Source organism: Ochotona curzoniae, unplaced genomic scaffold, assembly GCF_017591425.1.
Source record: "Ochotona curzoniae isolate NIBS_2020 unplaced genomic scaffold, NIBS_Ocur_1.0 contig_21, whole genome shotgun sequence".
NCBI classification, from domain to species: Eukaryota; Metazoa; Chordata; class Mammalia; order Lagomorpha; family Ochotonidae; genus Ochotona; species Ochotona curzoniae.
In genome coordinates this window covers 3,774,949-3,793,235 of record NW_024465322.1, presented here as the reverse complement: position 1 = coordinate 3,793,235, position 18,287 = coordinate 3,774,949, and the positions used below count along the sequence as shown (strand labels likewise).

At 49.3% G+C, this 18,287-nt stretch overlaps 1 protein-coding gene across 4 annotated transcripts in view; it reads left to right on the top strand.

Moving 5' to 3' along the window:
- The first annotated feature begins 8,454 nt into the window (after positions 1–8,454).
- SLC26A5 (solute carrier family 26 member 5) overlaps positions 8,455–18,287 on the top strand; it is a 28,335-nt gene continuing 18,502 nt past the window's right edge. For 3 of the 4 annotated variants that reach the window (XM_040971384.1, XM_040971383.1, XM_040971382.1), the window contains exons 1-5: positions 8,455–8,606; positions 9,552–9,691; positions 13,049–13,159; positions 17,406–17,572; positions 17,962–18,126. In XM_040971384.1, the coding sequence (XP_040827318.1) occupies positions 8,455–8,606; positions 9,552–9,691; positions 13,049–13,159; positions 17,406–17,572; positions 17,962–18,126 (735 nt within the window). The remainder of the gene's footprint in view (positions 8,607–9,551; positions 9,692–13,048; positions 13,160–17,405; positions 17,573–17,961; positions 18,127–18,287) is intronic. The other variant, XM_040971385.1, reaches the window with a different exon arrangement.

Sequence of the window (18,287 nt, the reverse complement as noted above, 5' to 3'; positions counted from 1 at the left end):
TCTTCCGGGTCTCCCACGTGGGTGCAGGTTCCCAAAGCTTTGGGCCGTCCTCGACTGCTTTCCCAGGCCACAGGCAGGGAGCTGGAAGGGAAGCGGGGCTGCCGGGATTAGAACCGGCGCCCATATGGGATCCCGGGCGTGCTAGGCGAGGACCTTAACCACTTGCGCCACCGCGCCGGGCCCCAGAAAACGGTTTTTAACTTTTGACATCAGTGTAGTGGATGGACATAGTTGCGTGTGTCGGTGGAGTGCGGCGTGATGTTGCAACGTGGGCACGCTACGTGGCGTGATGAGACAGGTTGGTTGGCTGGCCATCTCCACACCTACGCTGCTTTGTGGCGAGACATTTGGAATTCAGTTGTTGGTTTGGAGGCGTACGGTTCGTTGTCCCGGGCTGTAGTCGCCGTGTGGCTTGGTAGGTCTCAACGTTTTGGCTGTTAGCCCCTTATCAGATGCATGGTGTACAAGTTTTCGCATTTTAGTAGCCGACTTCCCACCCGTAGCCTTTGCTGGGCAACAGCTTTAAAGTTCGAAGCAATTCCATTTGCCAACTTTGGCTTTTGTTGTCTATGCCCTTGGGGTCACATCCCCCAAAAAATTACTGCCCAGGTCAAGGTCATGGGGCTTCACGCACAGGAGTTTTATAGTTTCAGATCTTATGTTTAAGCTTTTATTTGGAGTTGATTTTTGTACATTGTGACGGAAAGGGTCCGGTTGTATTCCCTCTCCTGGATAGCCAGTCTTCCCAACCCCATTTATTGAGGTAGTCTACACAAGAATCTTCCCGTGGAACTTTCGCCAACACTCAAGAGCCGTGAGAGCAGGCTGGGTTGGGCTTGGCACGAGCTTTCTGGGGTAGCAAGAGGCCCCTGGCTCGCTTTGGTCACGCTGATGCACCGCCTGGCCTTTCGCAGGTGGCGTTGCCTTACGATGCCTTCATGAGATGTTCGGCGAGTTTTGGCTTTCAGTCCTCAGGAAGGAGAATCGGAACAACCCGAGTGACTGTTTTAAGAACAGGTGTTTCGGGCCCGGCGCGGTGGCGCAAGTGGTTAAAGGTCCTCGCCTTGCACGCCCGGGATCCCATATGGGCGCCGGTTCTAATCCCGGCAGCCCCGCTTCCCTTCCAGCTCCCTGCCTGTGGCCTGGGAAAGCAGTCGAGGACGGCCCAAAGCTTTGGGAACCTGCACCGCGTGGGAGACCCGGAAGAGGCTCCTGGCTTCGGATCGGCATAGTATCGGCCCGTTGCGCTCACTTGGGGAGTGAATCATCGGACGGAAGATCTTCCTCTCTGTCTCTCCTCTCTGTATATCCGCCTTTCCAATGAAAAAATAATAAAAATAAATCTTTAAAAAAAAAAAGAACAGGTGTTTCCATAAAGTAAACAGAACACGCTTAAGGAACAATCGGAAAACACAATTCTCTTCTGAATTGAAAAAAAACTGATTATTAAAATTAAAACATTTTCTTAAAATCCTAACCCATTAAGTTATAAAAATCCTCCAGAGGACCTGGTGGTAGCCTAGTGGATAAAATTTTCAATTTGAACGTGCCAGGATCCCATATGGGTGCCAGTTCATATCCCAGCAGCCCCACTTCCCATCCAGCTCCCTGCCTGTGGCCTGGGAAAGCAGTGGAGGACGGCCCAAAGCCTAGGGACCCTGCACCTGTGTGGGAGACTTGGAAGAGGCTCCAGGTTCCTGGCTTCAGGTCAGCGCAGCTCTGGCTGTTGCGGCCACTTGGGGAGTGAATCATTAGATGGAAGATCTTCCTGTCTACCTCTCCTCCTCTGTATATCTGTCTTTCCAATAAAGATATAATAAATCTTTAAAAAATATATCCTTCAGATTTCGTAAGCAAAATTCAAAGGGGGGAGGATATGCTAGAGATGAGAACTGGAAAGCCACGCCTGTAATTCTGTTGGAGCGCTACAAAGAGAAAGAAAATAAGCAAACAACAAAACAGAAAGAAAAGAGGAAGCTAGGAAAAACTTGGTTATGAAATGGTCCACCAAGTGAGTGGACATCTAGAAATTTAAAAGTTGGACTATTTCAAAGTCAGCAATCCAGAGATAGTGCTAAGATGTTCTGGAAGGAAAATGCAAGTCACTCCCTTAAAACTGCTGCGAGACCTCCCGCGAGTGAGACTTCTAACGGGGCAGCGCCTCGGGATGCGTAAGGGAAACTGGCTTTGAAGTTGGCGTTCTGCCGTCAGAAGCATCAGTTGTAGTAAAGGTTAGAGGAATAACTTCAGACACCCAGAGACTCGGCCCGTTTGCTTTCAGCTGTGTTTTCCCAAGGGTGTGCTTCAGCAAAGCAGAGTAGAAGGCAAGAAGGAAGACGTGGAAAGAGTGGAACTAATTGCCAAGTACATTGGGGGAAAAAAATAAAATAAAATCCTGCCTGCACAGATACTTCCCAGGTTTTGATAACATGAATGCAAAATAGGACAGTCGGTGACTGTGAGACAGATGCTGTCAAGAAGAGTTAAATAGGAATTGGTGCTCGATCAAGCCATTGGGACACTGTGTTCCACCTTCTGCTGCCTCGATTTGGTACCTGGCTTTGGCTTTTTATTTATTTGAAAGTCAGGGTTACAGAGAGAGAGATTGAGAATGGTGTTCTACCCACTGGTTCCCTCCCCAGATGGCTGCAACAACCACGGTGGAGCCAGGAGCCGGGAGCATCCCTGTTGCAGCCCCCGATGCTACATGGGGGAAATGTGGTTGAGTTCCCTGTCGCATGGACGCTGAGGCTCCAGCTGCGGCTCCAGTGGCGTTAGCTTTCCTGTTTCTACCTGCCGCTGTGCCTCAGGCTGAATACCAACCTCACATCCGTGCCTGCATCCGTGGGATGTCAGCTGATCTTATCCTTGGTCCCTGAGTTACCCAGTACTTTGCATCAGCATTAACATTGCTGATTTTTTTCACTTATGTCTTTATTTAAAATTAGAGGAAGACAGCTTGAGAAAGAGGGAAAGAGAGCTTCCATTCGCTTGTTTAAACTCTCCAAATGGCTCCAACAGCCGACGCTACGAGCAGAAAACTCCGTGAAGATCTCCCAGATGGGTGGCAAGGACCCGAAGTACTTTGAGCCGTCTTAGCTTGCTTTCCCAGGCACGCCAGCAGGCTACTGACTTGAAAGTGGAGCAGCCAGGGCTCGAACCAGCACTCCGAAATGGGATGCCAGCTTTGCAAGCATCCCAATATAAATTATTTACTTTATCATCATGATATACATAAACTCAGACCGAAAAAAAAAATCCCACTTTAAATAGTAAGAAATTGCAACTAGCATAAGCCGTGTATCAGAAAATATGCAGTTATTTAAGATGATGCTTATGAAGCTATTTATATAAAGGCACGGCAAAATGCTTATGATGTGATATTAAGTAAAATAAAATGTCTAATCAGCCCAATTGTGCACATATATCACATATGCTGTATGTATCACATGTATATATGTCTATTCATAAATGCATTTGTGAGGTACATGTAATATGAATCACTTCTACATGGGAAAAATTATTTCACAAAAACTGTAGTGACGTTACTTTTCCCTCTGTTATTATAAAATTGACACGTTTATCAGAAGCCCTCCTGTCTCCTTTCCTGTGAGCATTTCCTTGCCAGCCGTCTCTGGAGCTCACCCCCAGGATTTCCCGTGTCGCTCCGTGTTCCCCTGTTTCACAGAGCCCCGTCCACCTGTGAGGAGTCCTTCAGCAGGTGCAGACAGCTGTGGACATCAGGGGACAAGGTTCTCAGAGCTGTGGCTCCTGAGCCGTTTGGTGCAGCCAACTTGGCCGTTGCAGTCTGACCTGTAAGAAGAGTTCAGTAGGTTTGCACTGGGTAGATGAAGGAAGGGACGAAGCTGCAAGGCCTGGAGGAGCAGGTGAAAAGAAATAAATGTGAAGTTGACTAAAAAGTAGTCTCTGTTGAGATAGCACTGGGTATCTGTCGAAGGATAAAAATGCTTTTCGTAAGTGCCTTGTAATTCTGATAAGCACATTTGATATTCATATAGGGAAATGCTGTGTGATTATTCTAAAACCCAAATGAAGGGAGGGTGGCCAAAGAGGTGCCAGTTCCTGTCCCAGCTGCTCCACATCCCATCCAGCTCCCTGCCTGTGGCCTGAGAAACCAGTCGAGGATGGCCCAAAGCCTTGGGACCCTGCACCTGCATGGGAGACCCAGAATAGCTCCTGGCTCCTGGCTCCAGATCAGCTCAGCTCCAGCCATCTGGAGAGTGAGCCATTGGACAGAAAATCTGTCTCTCCTTCTCTCTGTAAATCTGCGTTTTCAGTGAAAACAAATCAATTGAAGAAGTGCATTCTAGTGAGTTTAAGCACAAACTTTAACGGCACTTGAAACAGATTTGCCAAAGGCTCATCTCAGAATGTCTTTAGGAACTTTTTTTAGCGAGCCAAGAATTTCTTCTTTATATTTCCTTCTACATTTTATTTATTTTTAAAGGCAGAGAGAAAGACTCTCCCTTCCTCTGATTCATTCTTCAAATGCCCACAGCTGGGACTTGGCCTGGCTGTCCTCATGCCTGGGAATTCAGTCCGGGTCTCCATGTGGGTGGCAGGGACCCAAGCACACGCGCTAATCCGTGCTGCAGAAGGAACCCAGGTGCTCCAGTAGGAGGCGCAAGTGTGCCAAGCAGCATCTTAACCGCTGGCCCAAAGTCCTGCCCAGAAACAGCATGTGAAGATGAGAAAGCATTGATGCTGGGAGAGCAGAATTCAGGAGCTGTTAGGGCAGGGAGGAGAGTATTAGGGGGAGCAAAATGAGTAAGTCTGAGAAATCTGGGACCCTCGTGCCTGTGGTCAGCAGGACTGCATTGTACACTTCGGAGGCAAGAGCTTAGAGTCTTTGTTGGGCCAGCAAAATGGCTCAGTTGGCTATTCCTTCACATTGTAAGGGCCGACAGCCCACACGGGCACCGGATCGTGTCTCGGCTGCTCCATCCAGCTCCCTGCTTATGGCCTGGGAAAGCGACAGAGGCTGTCCCAAAGCCTTGGGACGCTGCACCCACATGGGAAACCTGGAAGAAGCTCCTGGCTCCTGGTCTCAGATCAGCTCAGCTCTGGCTGCTGCATCCTTTTGGGAATTAAAATAATGTATGGAAGAGTTTTCTCTCTGTCTCTCCCTCTCTGTAAATCTGCCTTTCTAATAAAAGTAAGTAAATCTTTTTTTTTTTTAAAGATTTATTTATTTATTGGAAAGTCAGATCTACAGAGAGGAGGAGAGACAGGAAGATCTTCCGTCCAACGATTCACTCCCCAAGTGAGTGCAACGGCCGATGCTATGCCGATCCGAAGCCAGGATCCAGGAACTTCCTCCGGGTATCCCACATGGGTACAGGGTCCCAAGGCTTTGGGCCGTCCTCCACTGCTTTCCCAGGCCACAGGCAGGGAGCTGGATGGGAGTGGAGCTGCCAGGACTAGAACCAGCGCCCATATGGGATCCCGGCGTGTTCAAGGCGAGGACTTCAGCTGCTAGGCCACGTTGCCAGGCCCAAATCTTTTTTGAAAAAAGTTTTTATCACAAAATAATAAGGAAAGCAGGAGGAAACTTGGAGGTGTTTGATATGATACATGAAGCCTTGGAGATCTGTAGCTGTTCATTGCCACTGTGACTTTCAAATTTCAGTAGACTTGCAGTATTTGGCAGCCCTGCCCAGAGGGCAGACCCTAATGCTACCTCCATCTAACATCTCGAGATCTAGATGTCTTTGAGACTTGCTCCTCATTTAAACCCTCAGTGACAAGGCTGTGGGTATTGGGCCTCCTTTGCGCATGTGCAGTGGGTGTCACTCTGTCCACTTGAGACACACCTCCCTTTTGTTGCAACGCTGTACGCTTACAAAGAGGGCTTGGGCTCTCTCTCTCTCTCTCTCTCCTTACTCAATAATCATGGGACTGTAATACACCGTGCACAATTTACGCCCACCCTGTGCAGTTCCATCCTCTTTCCTTGTTGAGGTGTGTGGGTGTGGTCATTCGTTTTCGTCATTTCCTAAAGCAGTGGCTTTGGACTTTGGCTACGTCAGAGAATCCCTGGGAACTTCTTAAATTCTCCATCACTGCCTGCCCAGGCCCATTACGTGAGAATCCCTGGCAGTATCAGACCTCAGTCATATTTGGAACTGCCCAAGGGGACCCGACTGTGCAGCCAGGGCTGAGGACCAAGCCCAGCTCCCAAGTGAAACTGGCAAATCCAGAGTTGCGTGTGTATTGCTAACTCAGGTTCCTGTAGTTGAAGTTCCTCTTGAGGGGGGCGGGGGGAAGAGGAGAATTCCTGCCTTTGGCCAAAAGACAGGAGCAAATTTAGATCATGCAGCTCCTGGACCAGCCCAGGTCTTCCAGTGTGGGATGTGGGTGTCGTGTCTTCTAAGCCAAAAACCTACGCTCTCCGATGCTGTTTATAAGTACAGCAGTCAGAATGTCTTGGGGGGGGGGGGTATTGAACACACACACACACAGTTCCTCTGCTTAGTAAAATAGAAGAAATTGTGAAGTTTTGGGAGGAGAATAAGAAGCGGCAAGTGGTCTTTAGCTCAGTAGGTATAAATGAGAAACTCCAGAGAGCATTTGTTAAGGTTTATTAGAAGACAAGCTGTTATCTGCTGGTTCACCCCCCAAGTGGCCACAGTGGCTGGGCCAGGCAAAGCCAGCAACCAGTAGCTCCATCCAAGTCTTCCGAGTGGGGCCACGGGGCCCAAAGTATTTGAGCAATCTTTACCTGCTATCTTAGGCGCAGTAGCAGGGAGCTGAATCAGAAGCCGAGCAACCAGGGCTTGAAACTGTGCTCACGTGTGAATGCCAGCATCGCAGTTGGCAGCTTAACCTTGACCACAGTGCTGGCCCCTAGCCAGAGAACTTGGAAATAAAGTCTGTCTCTTCCCTGTAAATCTGCCTTTCCAATAAAAAATAAATCTTGAAGACAAATAGCTATGTCTGACGACATAGCCGGGCACAGGGATCCTTGCTGTGCGTATCCAGTAAATGTGGAATTGCAGATCCATGAGGAATCCATTCAGAGTAAGTCCCTGAAACCAGCAGCTAACCCCTGGCGCAGCACATGGCAGGAACTGGCAAGGTTTGGTCACCTCTGCCTTGGAGTTGAACATCGTTGCTACAGAGGAATCATCCTGACTCATCCCCCTGACAGCTGGGCAGGTTCATGGTGGGTCACAGGAAAAGCCGTCGACCAAAGGGAGTTTTGCCAACAGGAGAAAAATCAGCATCTGATATTAGACCTTCCTTCTCTTTGAGAAGAGGAACCGTTACTCTCATGGCAGAGCATGGAAGATCAGAGAGGAGAATTTTGGGTGTCCCATATGCGTGTCAGAGGTCCGAGATCTTGGGCCATCATCCACCTGCCTTGCCAGGTGCGTCAACAGAGAGCTGAATCAGAACAGGCAGGATTCGAAGTGCTGCTAATGTGAGATGCCAGTGCCACGGGCGGCTGCTCTACTCACTGCATCACCGCGTCAGCCCCTGAGTCTCACTTTAATATTTAGTTGACTTGAACTCTGAGATCTAGAGAGGCACGGATCTCCTATCTGCTGGTTCATTGCCCAAAAAACCACAGCAGCCAGTATCAGACACAACAGCCAGTGTCGGACAACAGCCAGGGTCAGAGACAACAGCCAGTGTCAGACAACAGCCAGGGTCAGAGGTAGCAGCCAGGCTCTGTGTGGGTACAGGCTCTTGTCCTCACCTGCTCTCGGTCAGAGTCTGCACTGGCAGGAAGCTGGATTCCGGAGTATCAGGCAGGCCTCCATCCAAGCCACTCTGCTATGGGGAGTGCGCGTCTTAGCCATTAAGCCAATCATTCATTCCCTGTATTTTTGTTTAAAATCATGTTTTGGGGCCCAACACATTGGCTCAGTGGCTAAATCCTCACCTTACACACACCAGGATCCCATATGGGTGCCGGTTCTTGCCCCGGCTGCTCCACTTTCAATTCAGGATTCTGCTTATGGCCTGGGAAAGCAGTGGAGGATGGCTCGAGTCCTTGGGCTCCTGCTCCCACTTGGGAGACCCAGAAGCTGCTCCTGGCTCTCAGCTTTGGATCAGCCCACCTCTGACCACCGTGGCCATGTGGGGAGTGAGCCAGCACATGCAAGACCTCTCTCTCTCTCTCTCTCTCTCGCTGTAAAATCTGCTCTTCAAATAAGAAATATTTTTAAATTTAAAAAAAAAAAATGTAAACGCATCCTTCATGCATTGCCCTGGGAGCGTTTTATTCTTTTTGGCAATTCTGGTTTCATTGCATATTTCAGTGCTTACTCCTTAGAGAAGAATGTGTAAGGCACCCTGGGGTGTCCCAAGAAGGGCTCCAAACCAGCGAAAAGACTTGGCATTTCCAATGTTGTTTGCTCTCCCCCCCCCCTCAGGGACGCCTGGGAAATGTTTGCCTCCTGCCGCTGATGACCCATCCTCGGGACCATGGATCATGCTGAGGAGCAGGCGCCTCCTGCGGCCCCCGAGAGGTACTGCGTGGAGAGGCCCATCTTCAGCCATCCGGTCCTCCAGGAGCGGCTGCACACCAAGGACAAGGTTGCCGACTCCATCGGCGATAAGCTGAAACAGGCCTTCACGTACGGTGCCCTCCGAACTTCCTCCTCTGCAGGCAGTGGTCCGGTTCTGCAGGAAGTGGGGTGGGAGCAGTAGACACGTTTGATGCGTGGAGGAGAGGCCAATGACCCAACCAACCTCATTGGAGCATCTGGGGTGTGGTATCTGTTGAATGCAGGCAGGTGTTTCCCTGTGTGTGTGTGTGTGTGTGGTTTCTCCCAGGCGTCATGTCTCTTCAAAGCAAAGGGACCATTTGGATACTGACAACATGATCCAGAATTAACCTAAGAATGAGCCTGCTCTGGGTTTTACTGAACCTTGAATCCAGCCCACAGTGGCTTTGGCAGGGCCAGAACTAAGGGGATCTCAGAGTCCACGCGCTGGGCGTTCCCCACCCCTAACGGAGGGTTACATAAGGCAGCTCCCAGTTGCACCTTCGAGTGGCCACCCCTGTCCTCGGGCTCCCGGGGAGATGCCGGCCAGCTCCGTCTTTGGTTCCCACTCCCGAGGTCTCCTGCCCCGCTTAGCAGCATCCTCTGAATCACCTGTTGTGAATGTGCCCTCATCGCTTGTCTTGGTCCAGTTCCTGTTGCTGCGAACACAAGACCATGGCAAGCATTCAGAAGAGAGGAGACTCTTTGTTTGGCTCCTCCCTGTGGCAGGCCCAGGCCTGAGGCTCCCTCCTTAGGGTATCACAAGGCTAGAGGCAGGGAACACCCCTGGGTGTCCTCCGGGTCCACCTCCCAGAAGCTGCACAGACACATGAGGCTTCCACCCTCCTATTGCCTCGCAATGGGCATTAAGCACCAGCATGAGTTTCCAAGTGGGTCAAACCAGTTCTAGGCCTAAGCATCCTGCCACCTGAGCCTGCGAAAGCGAGAAAGGGAAGACGCCTGGAGGGGACTGTGGGGGACCCCCGCGGAGGCGTTCTTCACTCACAGCTTTCTCTCTGTCCCCCCCACCCCCAGATGCACTCCCAAGAAAATCAGGAACATCATTTACATGTTCCTGCCCATAACGAAATGGTTACCAGCATATAAATTCAAGGAGTATGTGCTGGGGGACTTGGTCTCCGGCATAAGCACAGGGGTGCTGCAGCTGCCTCAAGGTGAGTACAATACAAGTCTGTCTTTCTGGCTTTCCTCTCCTGCCATCTCTTTACACAACTGCTCGAATCCTGTATTTTTTTTCCCCATCATTTACTCTGAGATTTTTTTTTTTTTTAAAGAAACTGGTGGTTCTACTTCTTTTATACCTGGTGCGATTTTTTTATTAAAAGGAAAGAGACAGAGATCTTTGCACCTGCTAGTTCACTCCCCACGCGCCCACAGCGACAGCCAGAGCTGGGCCAAATGGAAGCTGGGAACCAGGAGCTTCTTCTGGATCTCCCACATGGGCGGCAAGTCTACAGGTCCCGGAGCCTGCACCTGCTTTAGCCTGTGCTGTGTCTGTACACGGAGCTGGTGTGGAAGGAGAGCCGAGACTCAGACCCAGGGACCTCGACGGGGGATGTGGGCACGCCAGGCAGCGATGTCACTGCCCTTTTATTCTAGTAACCATGACCTGTGTAAAGGAATTCTTTAAAAATATTTAGTTGGGCCTGGGACACTTACATCCCTGGTTCGAGTCCCAGCTCCTCTGCTCCTGATGTGAGCTTCCTGCTAACGCAGACCCCAGCGGGCAGCAGGGCATGGCCCGAGGCCTTTGGTTCCTGCCACCCACATGGGACACGCAGGTAGAGTTTCTTTCTCTGGCTTCAACGCGGTCCAGTTTCAGCCGTTTCGGGTATTTGAGAAGTGAGCCGGTGATGGAAACTCTTATCCCCCAGGGACCACGACAAACCAAATTCCTTTGCAGCTCTCTGGTTTTCTTGGTAATGGAATAAGAAAATCTCCATTAGTGTATTCACATAAATAAATAGATGTTTATGAAGCACCTCCCTGGCCTCCTGCCACTCGCCGCTAATAGCTCTCAGAAAATCAGTTCACATGAGGGTCTTCAATAGTAAGGGATGGTGGGCCTGGCGTGATAGCATAATGGTTAAAGTCCTCGCCTTGCACGCATCGGGATCCCATATGGGCGCCAGTTCTAATCCCGGCGACCCCGCTTCCCATCCAGCTCCCTGCCTGTGGCCCGGGAAAGCAGTCGAGGACAGCCTAAGGCCTTGGGACCCTGCACCCACGTGGGAGACCTGAAGAGGCTCCTGGCTTCGGATTGGCTCAGCTCCAGCCATTGACGTCACTTGGGGAGTGAGCCATCGGACGGAAGATCTTCCTCTCTGTCTCTCCTCCTCTCTGTATATCTGCCTTTCCAATAAAAATAAATAAATCAGAAACAAAATAGTAAGTGATGGTGACAGCAAAAGGAAAAGGTGCAATGAGGTAATACCAGGAGAGCGAATGTACGAGGAAAGTCAAAAAGCCTCTTTGAGGAAGCAGGATTGCAAGATTGGAGAACTGAGGCGGGAGGACGGGAAGTGTGTTGTGAGTGGGCAAAATAGCACTGAGCGTGAGGGCCATTGATCCAGACTAAAAATAATTTTTTTTTAAGATTTATTTTTTTTATTGGAAAGGCAGACAAACAGAGAAGAGGAGGAGAGGGAGAGACAGAGAGGAAGATCTTCCGTCCGATGGTTCACTCCCCATGTTCCTGCAATGGCCAGAATTTCTCTGATCTCAAACCAGGAGCCAGGAGCCTCTTCCGGGTCTCCCACATAGGTGCAGGGTGCCAAGGCTTTGGGCCGTCCTCGACTGCTTTCCCGGGGCACAGGCAGGGAGCTGGATGGGAAGCGCGGCTGCTGGGGTTAGAACCGGCGCCCATATGGGATGCCAGCACGTATACAAGCTGAGGACTTTATCCACTAGGCTACCGTGCCGGGCCCAGATCTTTTTTTTTAAAAAAAAAAAAACACCTGTCAAGGATGAGATGAGCTACGTGTGACAGCATAACGAAGACGGAGTCCTCCTCAGAGTGGGACTCGCACTTCCTAAATGTCCTAGGGGAAAAAAAATCAAGCTTTCCCATTTAGACAGATGTCCCCTGCACGCACGCGCACACCCCTTGCAAGGTGATCAAGCTCGGTTAACTTCAAACCAGGAGCCTGCCCAGTCCCGGCTGCAGGGTGAGCATAAGGCAGTGGGAAGAATCAACAAAGAGCGCCTGGCTGATTAGAGGAGGAATCGGCACAATAGATGAAGGGGCGGCTCGGTGGCCCAGGAACTGCCGTGGTAGGAAGACCCCTGCGAGCCCGGAGGCTCTGGGGGGCTGCAAGAGCACCCCCCAGTCAGAGGAAGAGCTAGCGATTGTGCAGCAAACGCCAGAGGGCAGCCGCCCCCAACCCAGCCGGCCTGGCACCTTAAAGCCAGGGACCAAAAAAGAGAAACCATCCACCAACTGGCCAGGAGGAGTGTTAGCTGACCAGGAGACGGGGCAGCCCGGGTTCCAGCTGACCGGGAGACGGGGGCAGCCCGGGTTCCAGCTGACCGGGAGACGGGGGCAGCCCGGGTTCCAGCTGACCAGGAGACGGGGGCAGCCCGGGTTCCAGCTGACCGGGAGACGGGGACAGCCCGGGTTCCAGCTGACCGGGAGACGGGGACAGCCCGGGTTCCATGCCCACATACAGGAGCCCATGAAGGGTTGCAAGAGAAAGGCCAGTAGGTTAGACAAACCTGCATACATTAAAATGGGCTTCGAGGGCTGGCACAGTGGCACAGCAAGCTGATCCTCCACCTGTCGTGCTGACATCCCATACGGGCGTCGGATGGAATCCCAGCTGCTCCGTTTCCCATTCAGCTCCCTGGTTATGGCTTGGGAAAGCAGTGGAGGACAACTCAAAGCCTTAGGGACCTTGAATCCACATGGAAGACCCAGATGAAGCTCCTGACTCCTGGCTTCAGCTCAGCTCAGCTCTGGCCGTTGCAAACATTTCTGCCCCCCGGCCTCCCCTTTCCTCTGTCTCCCCTTCCCTTTCTCTTCCTAACTCTGCTTTTCAGATTAAAAAAATAGGGCCTGGTGCAGTAGCCTAGTGGATCAAGTCCTCACCTTGCTATGAGCCAGAATCCCATATGGGCATCGGTTCTAATCCCAGCAGCCCCGTTTCCCATCCAGCTCCCTGCTTGTGGCCTGGGAAAGCAGTCGAGGATGGCCCAAAGCCTTGGGACCCTGCACCTGCGTGGGAGACCCAGAAGAGGCTCGTGGCTCCTGGCTTCAGATCAGCTCAGTCCCAGCCACTGCAGCTGATTGGGGAGTGAATCGTTGGCTGGAAGATCTTTCTGTCTCTCCTCCTCTCTGTATATCTGCCTTTGCAATAAAAAAAAAAAAATTTTTTTTTTAATGCTTTTAATTTTTTTTTAAACAAATGGGCTTTGCTCAGTCATCCGAGCTAGAGAACCGAGCCCGAGGGAGCGTGGAACCCTGTCTCTCTCCTCACCACCTTCCCGTCCGTGTTTGGTTTTTCGTCCCGCAGGCTTGGCCTTCGCAATGCTGGCGGCCGTGCCCCCCATATTTGGCCTGTACTCGTCATTTTATCCTGTGATCATGTACTGTTTCCTTGGGACCTCCCGGCACATATCCATAGGTGAACGCTCGCCCTCCGTCTTGCAGTGCCTTCCCTTGCAAACTTGCAGGTTTTGCCGTGTGAAAAACAGCATGGTTGTTGATCAGAACTTCTGCTGCATGATCGCTTGTTACCGCATGCGTAGTATGCTTTAAAAAAAGGAAAAACAACCTGAGGTTTCTGGTAGCTTTCTTAATGACAGCGGGGGGGCCTGGTCATCTTTATTAGCCGTGGGAGTTTGCGCTTGTGAAAAATGCCGGCTCGTCGTCTCGCTCGCCCGTTTCTTCACAGAGTTGTTTGTGTTGCCGCCGTGGAGTTCTGAAGCTCTTTGTGAATCCCGGGTGTTAGCCCCTTACCTGTCGTGTGGTGTGCAAAGATGTTCTCCCGTTCTGTCGGGTGCTGCTGTGTTGTGCTGTGCCGTGCTGTGCCATGCCGTGCTGTGCTGTGCAGAAGCATCTCGGCGTGATGTAATCCCACGTGTGTTTTGGCTCTGCCTGCCTGTGCTTTTGGTGCCTTTCCTAGGAGTCTTTTCTCCCATCTTTTGCTCCCCCTCTGATAGTTCGGTGGTTTCCGGGTGCAGATGGAGGTCCTTGATCCACTTAGACCTGAGTCCTGTGTAAGGGGACAGGTGGGGGTGTTACTTCTTCAGCGTTTGTTGAAGAGGCCAGGCTGCTCCCCTGGATTGTTTTCAGTTTTGTTGCAGATGAGTTGGACATACATGAGTGAGCCCCATTGTGGTGTTTCTGTTCTATTGATCTTCTCTGTTTCTGTACCAGCACCACACTGTTTTGATGACCACTGCTCTGTAATATGTTTTGAGGTCTGGAATCATGATTCCTCCAGCTTGACTTTTGTTCTTTAGGACAGCTGAGGCTGTTCGTGGTCTCTTGTGTTTCCAGATGAACTTTTGTATCCTCTTGTCTGAGAAGAATGTTTGTGGGATTTTGATTGGGATTGCATTGAATCTTTATATTACTTTTGGTAATATGGATACTTTACCAATATTGATCCTGCCAGTCCAGGAACATGGCAAGTCTCTCCATCTTTTAATGTCTTATTCTACCATTTGCAATCAAATAGTCCCAACTAGAGACCATTTTTCTCGGTGAAATAAATCAATCTCAAAGGATAAATATCACATGTTCTGTCTGATATAAAGTGACCTTCGTGCAAACACAAGATCAAAAACCCTTTCAGTGCTGGTTGTGTTACATCTCAAGGGTTTTGATATTTTTGTTTTTATTTTCAGAAAAAAAAATTCTTATTTCCTCACTGACTCATGAGTCACACAGTAGCCTCATTTGCTTCAAAAAGGTTTTTTATTTTCCTTTTCATTTCTTCAGCGACACATTGGTTGTTCAGTGGCATGTTACTTAACTTTTATGTTGTTACTTTTCTATTTTTTCCTGTTGTTGGTTTTGTTTTTTATGGCTTTTCATTTAAGGGGATGAATAGTAACTGTGTAATAGAGACTATCAAATACAGATGTGAAGACACAAAGCTGTATGAATCTCCACTCCCAAATTAAAGATGGACTTCCAATGAAACTGTTCAATATATCTTACCAATAGGATACTGGACTCTCTGCCATTGTCCAGACTTGCAATGATGGGATACACTTTAAAAGCCTAATGGCAGACTTAATAATATTTATGAAGGGCTGTACTGTTGTAATGATATAGGGGAAATCAGTGACGGTGGGAGGGGTTTTGGGAGCGGGGGAAAGGAAATCCCAGAGCCTTTGCAATTGTGTTGTGAAGAATGTTGCTATTATTTTGATTAGAATCAACTTTAATCTGTAAGTTGCTTTGAGTAATACAGACTTTTGATGACATTAATGCTTCCAGTCCACAAAGCATGGAAGATTTTACTAGTTTTCATGTTTTCTATGCTTTGTGACTTTAATGGTAGAGATCTTGTGCATTGTTTGGTTAAACTTATTCCAAGTTTTTTTTTTTTCATAGCTATTGTGAATGGGTCTGATCTTGCAAATTGTTCCTCAGCTGTGGCATTCTTTATACACAGGCTATTGATTTTTGTTTGTCGATTTTTCCTCATAGATTTATTGATTCTTATTGGAAAGGCAGAGTTTATAGAGAGAAAGACAGACAGACAAATCTTCCATTTGCTGGTTCATTCACCAAATGGCTGCAATGGCCAGAGCTGAGCTGATCCAAAACCAGAATCCAGGAGCGCAGAGTCCCAAGACTTTGGGTCATCCACAGCTGCTTTCCTGAGCCACAAGCAGGGAGCTGGAAGGGAAGTGGAGCAGCTGGGATGTGAACCAGGGCGTGAGTTGGGATGCTGGCACTTGAAGGCAGAGGATTAGCCAACTAAGATAGAGTGCTGGCCCCTGTGTGTTGAGGTTTTTATCCGGGAGACTTGCCAGATTCTCAAATGAGTTCCTCTTGTCTCTTGGTGGAATTTTTGGTCAAGCCATCTGAAACAGGAGGAGTTTGACTTTTCTCCTTTCTGGTTTATGTCCTTTTGATTTCTTTTTCTTATCTAATGGCTCAAAAATTCTAGAACTGTGTTGAATAGCAGTGGTAAGAGTGGACATCCTTGTCTTGTTGCGGATCTTAGCTGAAATGCTTCCAACTTTTCCCTATTCAGTGTGGTCCTGGATGTGGGGTTGCCTTGTATGGCCTTCACTGTAAGGTTTTTATCGCGAAAGGATGTTGCATTTTAGCACATGCTTTCTCTGAATTTCTTGAGATAATTGTATGATTTTTGTTTTCCATTTGTTAATCTAGTGCATTAGATTTGTGAATTTGTGTATGTTGAATCATCCCTGCATACCAGGGAAAAAATGCCCGTTGATCTGAATGAAAACTCTTTGACATGTGGTTGGATTTCATTAGCTAGTATTTTTGTTGAGAATTTCTCAGTGTGTGCTCATTGGAGGTATTGTTCTATAGATCTCTTTATTGTATCTTTTTCTCATTTGGGAAACAAGATAGCTTCATAAAAGGCGTTTGGGAGGATTTCTTCCCTTTCAGTTATTTTGAATAGTTTGAGTAGAATTGGAATTCGTTCTTGAAAAGTTTGATAGAATTCAGCTAGGAAGTCATCCAGCCCTGGTCTTTTCTTTATTGAGAAGGTCTCTGTTGCTGATGCAATCTCCATCTTGGTTATCCGGTTAGCTGGGCTTTCTGTATCTTCCTGACTGAATTTTAGTGCCTTGTATGAGTGCAGAAATCTATCCATTTGTTACAGATTTTCCAGTTTATTCACATGTACAACAACACATGTTTTGGTTAGTTGGAACAATGGTTTATCAATTTGGTTTATTTTTTCTAGAAACTAGAAATTCATTTACCTGATTTCAATATTTTTATCCTCTAATTTTAGTTTGTTTCTTTCCTCCTGCTAATTTTGGGTTTGGTTTGATATTGGTTTTCCAGGTCTTTGAGATGCATTGTTAATTGTTTATTTGATGGCTCTTTAATTTCTTGGTGCAGACACTAATTGCTACTGAGCCAATCGGAAGCCAGGAACTAGAAGTCCTTTTCGTGTTTTCCATATGGGTGCCGGGATTCCTCCTGGGCCATCCTCCACTGCCTTCTAAGGCACATTATCAGAAAGCTGGAACAGAAATAGAGCAGCCAGGACACAAACCAGTGCCCAGATGGTGTGCCAGAGCTATAGGCAGCTTTACCCACTGTGCCACAGCAATGGCCTCTCTCTGTCTCCTTTGGGTTTTTGTGTTAAACTTGATCTACTGCTGCTCATGTTTGCTTTCTGTCGGCATGGAATGTCTTCTTCCGTCCTTTCACTTTTAGTCTGTGTGTGTCTTTGCTGTGTTACCACCTTTGTCAACAAAAGTCACGCAGTCTCGCTTCTGATCCCCAGCAGGTCTCAACTCCGTGCCGATCCAAGGAGAGTGGAAGCAGACTCCACCTCTTGGCTGGGAAGTGACTAGGGTCCAGAAAAGGGTACAGGGTAGATGAAGCTTGTTGCATTCATTTGGGAAAAATAGGAGAGACCGCTTCTAAAAGTTCACGGAAAATGTGTATTATGCAGACATATTTTACATGAAAATAAACTTTCAGCCTTTTAATATCCTACATGCTTTTGAAACCCGCTCCTGTGATCTGTCCCCTTGAGGTTGTTCACACCTCGGGGGCAGGACACCGGAGGCGGACAGTCAGTGCGGGCTGTTGTTGGCCTCTGCCGAGTGTCCTGATGCGCTGCCAGCAGCCCCGTTGGCCACACTGCGCTGCATGTGGCCTCCAGAGCGGGACTCACCTGGGCCTTCTTCCTCCAGGCCCCTTCGCTGTCATCAGCCTGATGATCGGCGGCGTGGCCGTTCGACTGGTCCCCGATGACATAGTCATTCCAGGAGGAGTCAACAGCACCAACGGGACAGAAGCCAGGGACGCCTTGCGAGTCAAAGTGGCCATGTCCGTGACCTTGCTTTCGGGCATCATTCAGGTGGGACCCCAGCAGGAAGAGGTGGATTATCACTCGTTTGTTTGATAAATGTCTCTTGAGCGCCCGAGCTTGACCTCCCTAAATCTGCACTACTCCAAGCTCACACCGCACACGGGAGCTCGAATACCGTGCCTTGTTCATTGGAGTGACTGAATGGGCACAGGGAAGTCGGGCAGCCTTGGCAGTGCCCCACAGGGCTCCAGGCTACTCCGAGGCATTCCACTGCTTTCTGCACAACCAGGCCGTGGACCTGCGAGCCACCTGCCTGCTGCGGCAGACACAAGTCTGTAGTGTCGGGAAGTGGAGCTCCAGGAGGAAGTTGGAGTTGTTTTCTGTCGGTTGTATCTTCCTGGTCTCTCACATGGATTCTTTCTTTCTTTGTCATTTAGTTCTGCCTAGGTGTCTGCAGGTTTGGGTTCGTGGCCATCTACCTCACAGAGCCCCTGGTGCGTGGCTTCACCACCGCGGCCGCTGTGCACGTGTTCACCTCCATGCTGAAATACCTCTTTGGAGTGAAAACCAAGCGGTACAGCGGGATCTTCTCGGTGGTGTATGTAAGTAAATGCCTCCCACACTCGCCGCTGCCGGCTTGGCCTTTCTCGTTCTTTCTCTCTCTCGTGGGTTTCATTTCCCTTCGAGTCTCGTTTGCCCTTTTTTCCTTCTTCCCCCCCCCCCCTCCGCCCCAGCCCACCAAGAATTTCCCTCCAAGAGAGAA